Raw genomic sequence first — 3,797 nt, forward strand, 5'->3', positions numbered from 1 at the left:
ATCATGAATGCACTTTTTTCCCTTGATTAAATTAATCTTGTTGCACTCTTTCTTGGGGATTAGTATACCATTCTAAACATCCATATAATAGTACTTCATTGCTGACATTGAAATAATAGTATATTTCAAGTTAAAAAATATATAAATTGTTAGTTTTTACATACATTGATGTCCAAAAGTTAAAAAATATAATCAATCAATCATGTGTATGTAATAGAACTTAATAAAAAAGACAAAATTTTTTTGTGACAGCTATCAGTCGCTGCTGAATGACATGTCCATTGTGTCACGTGTCTTGTCGTTGCCCATTTTGGAACCGTTAACACCAAGCCATCTGGAGAAATTGACTACTATCATCATGAGCTGTCTGTATGCTGCTGTGGCAGCTGTTTCATCCCACACCATCCTGAACATTGCCAGTCTTCACCAGATTAAAGGCTTGCAAGTGGTGAAGGACAGCGACCATGAAAAGCATGCAAAACTCATCGTAAAGAAAGGGGTAAGCTAATGTTATGCAGTGTTTTTTTTTTCTTAGGGAAGAAACTATTATTTTATACTAGTTGAGTTAATTTAAGCAAATAATATGGGCTCAAACTAATACAAATTGCAACAGAATTTTTTCACTGGTGTGTATTTCAGATATGTCACCTAAATACCATACTAAAAGTATACTTAAATATGATTGGTGAACATGTTTAAATTTGAAAAAGAAGGTGGCCTATTCTTCCGGAGCCTGGTTGTAGTGTATTGTAATGTAGTTATATTTATATAGCGCTTTATACTGAAATGGTCTCAATGCACTCAAGGCGTGGACTGGCTCCTACAGTAACTTAATTCTCGTCTGAGGACCTCTTCGTGTCTGAGCTACCCGGTAAACCAGTACCAGTTACTCTCGTCAGTCCACAGCAGTGGTTGAATGGACCAAGTACACCAGGGTAACCTACACTCCATATTTGTCTAGAAGGATGTACTAGGTTCTTTAAAGTGCATATGAGCCATATTATGTACACTGGGCCTATGGTTTATAGTCCTTATCCGAGAAGACTTGTTCCACCACCAGAACCATAGGTGAGCCTCCCGTTTGAATCAGCACCGATATTATGGCTGTACGATGCGGTGCCCCTGCCTTAACCACTCGGCCATCAAACTCAACATAAAGTCATAAGTCTTCAGGATTTCCAAAGTGCTCTATTTCTGAATTGTAGACTTGTGAGCCTTGTAGGGAATAGTGACATCAATTATGTAGGCATGCTTATCTTTCCTGTCTATTGCAGTCTGGTCAAAAGTTTCTGGTCTGTGTATTTAACAGTGTTTCTGAATAAATATTTTCAGTGCCGTATTACAGCTACGTGCACTGCCCGCATGAGCTACACACCCGGCAAGCAGAATGCTTATCACTGCGTGGGCTAGGCCTAGGCCCACAACACACTGAACAAGACTTCGCACAGGCATAGACATGGCTACGGGAAACTCTTTGTTATATTTACAATATTAAACGATATCTTTCTACAATAAGCTTTTCACATGTCTGTATCAGACAAACGGGAGAAGGAAAGGATATTATTCATTCACGTATGGTGTATATAGGCGAGCTAGGGCGAGTCCATTATTTTTCTTTTATGCACGAGAGGTAGGTTTCAAAGATACCTCACTAATAGACTAACAGCTTCACTACTGATTTATTTAATTGTCGGTGCCATATTTCCAAATAATGGAACAACTTAATTTCCAGGGTGTGAACCGGAGAAGAATTAGAATACCGTAGAGTATTGTGTTCTCATATGTAGAGGTATGCTATCATCTCAGTATTAATAATTGTTTTCTAATCTTGTTCTACAGCTTGCTATGTTCAGTACCTTATCATCAGCAATACAGTCATCTATACGAGCTGGAGGACATGTAAGTGTTTATTTTACAGTTATTCTCTTTACTATTCCATGTTTGTATAAATACATCTGTGTACTTAAGTTTTGGTATAAATAGCTGATATTGTTAATATCATTATAATTATCAATATTATTATTATTATTATTATTATTATTATTATTAATCATTATAGAAAATTTATATTAGTATACCATACTCGCACGAATAACCGTTTGAATAAGCACCCCTCCTAACATGAAAATTGTCTTAAGCGCCTCGTTTGAATAAGGGCAATTTCATGGTAGCGGAATCACTATTTTGCTGAACTTTTCAACTTTAATCTAATGTCATATTTACACTCCATTCTAATTCTTGGAATAATTATCATATTTACATAACTATGGAATCCATCTATAATTTCTACCCTAGTTTTTTTAAAAAAACCTATCACAATTTTGATATAATATCAAAAAATATGTATGGTAGCGGAAAGACAAAAAAAATACCCTCTATTTTTACCACTTCACATTTTACTAAAACCCTCTGATTTAAGAAAGTGATTTAAAAATTGAATACATCTCAGTTTATCATAATTTAGTGTAGTATTGAATGCAAAACATTGATTTTTAAAAATGTTTATAGTTTTGGAGATATTTATAAAAATATAAGACCATGTCTGGTAGCGGAATCACAGTAGCGGAATGACCATTGATAAAAGTGCATTTGAAATTAATATTTATAAAGAACCTTCTTGACTAAATGTAAAATCTTTCACTTTTTATGAAAACAATGCTGAAGCAATTCACTTGGTATATGAAACAAAATTTATTTTACTTTATCAAGTCTCAAACACAATTATAAAAATTATGAAAATTAATAAAAATATTGGATTGTTTATACTGTAAGTACCAAAACACAATAACATTATATTTTTAGTCTAGAGTTTGCCTATCTATACTTAAAAAACATTCTGAGAAATTTAGTTGTTTAATTATTTAACTTAATCAAATATATAATATCATTTATGAATATAATTATGGTGGCGGAATGACAGTAGCGGAATGACATTGGAATATTGCTATAATTTACTGGTGATTTTTAAGAATATTCAAGCCTATAGCCAGGATTTTGGTAGGGGGGTTCTTTTTGATACTGAAAGGGGACTTGCGAGCACCATTGGCTGGGGCCAGAGGGCTGCCAAGGGCCCCCCGGTGGGTCGAGGGCCAAAACCCTGGAAGCTCCCGCATTCTAAGCATTTACAGGTGTTATTTAATTGATTTGAGAGGCCATACATTAAAAAAATGTATATATTAAAGAGGTAATTTTTTGAGTTGGGAAAAGATAGAAAACAAAAAAACAAAAAAACTTTAGTACTACAGTACAGTATTGGTAATTTAACAACAGTAGCATGATACAAACTCCAAAGAATCCAGTATGGTTTATTCTTTATTTTTTATTTATATAGCACATTTTTTATGTTACTAGGTAGGCCTAACAATCGGGTATTAAATTAGGACTTTTAATGATGATAGGCTCTAGGCTAGGCCTAAAGTGTAGGCTAACCAGCCTTTGTTGAAAGCGCACTTCATGAAAAGGGGGGTTCGTTCGAACCCAACGAACCCTCCTGGCTACGGGCTTGATATTAACAACACACAAAAGCAGCATGTGAATTTTCACAAAATTAAAATTAATTAAAATTATTATTTATTGTTAATGGTCAATCTCTGTGTACATGGAAGCATTAAAACATCACAAAGCATCAGTTCTCTGCAGCAGTTAATGGCATTTTGGTACTCAATCTGGATCAATTTTGGATCTCAATGATAAAAAAAAGTGATGCAGTATTCTTTAAGATGCATAAGAATACATTCGTCACTGGTTTGTGAGCCAATAGCAAGCACTTAAAATTAGTAGGTGGAGTAAAAACCAAC

The 3,797-nt window shown here is 34.3% G+C and overlaps 1 protein-coding gene across 1 annotated transcript in view; it reads left to right on the forward strand.

Moving 5' to 3' along the window:
• Positions 1–3,797, forward strand: part of LOC117101189 (E3 ubiquitin-protein ligase UBR4-like) — a gene marked incomplete at its 3' end in the record, with an annotated part of 20,892 nt that overhangs the window by 9,914 nt on the left and 7,181 nt on the right. Inside the window, exons 10-11 of the mRNA XM_033241078.1 lie at positions 253–499; positions 1,840–1,899. Coding sequence (XP_033096969.1) covers positions 253–499; positions 1,840–1,899 — 307 coding nt within the window. The remainder of the gene's footprint in view (positions 1–252; positions 500–1,839; positions 1,900–3,797) is intronic.

The sequence above is a fragment of the Anneissia japonica genome, unplaced genomic scaffold (assembly GCF_011630105.1).
Source record: "Anneissia japonica isolate Jap-2015-1 unplaced genomic scaffold, ASM1163010v1 scaffold7766_len575116_cov191, whole genome shotgun sequence".
Taxonomy (NCBI): Eukaryota; Metazoa; Echinodermata; class Crinoidea; order Comatulida; family Comatulidae; genus Anneissia; species Anneissia japonica.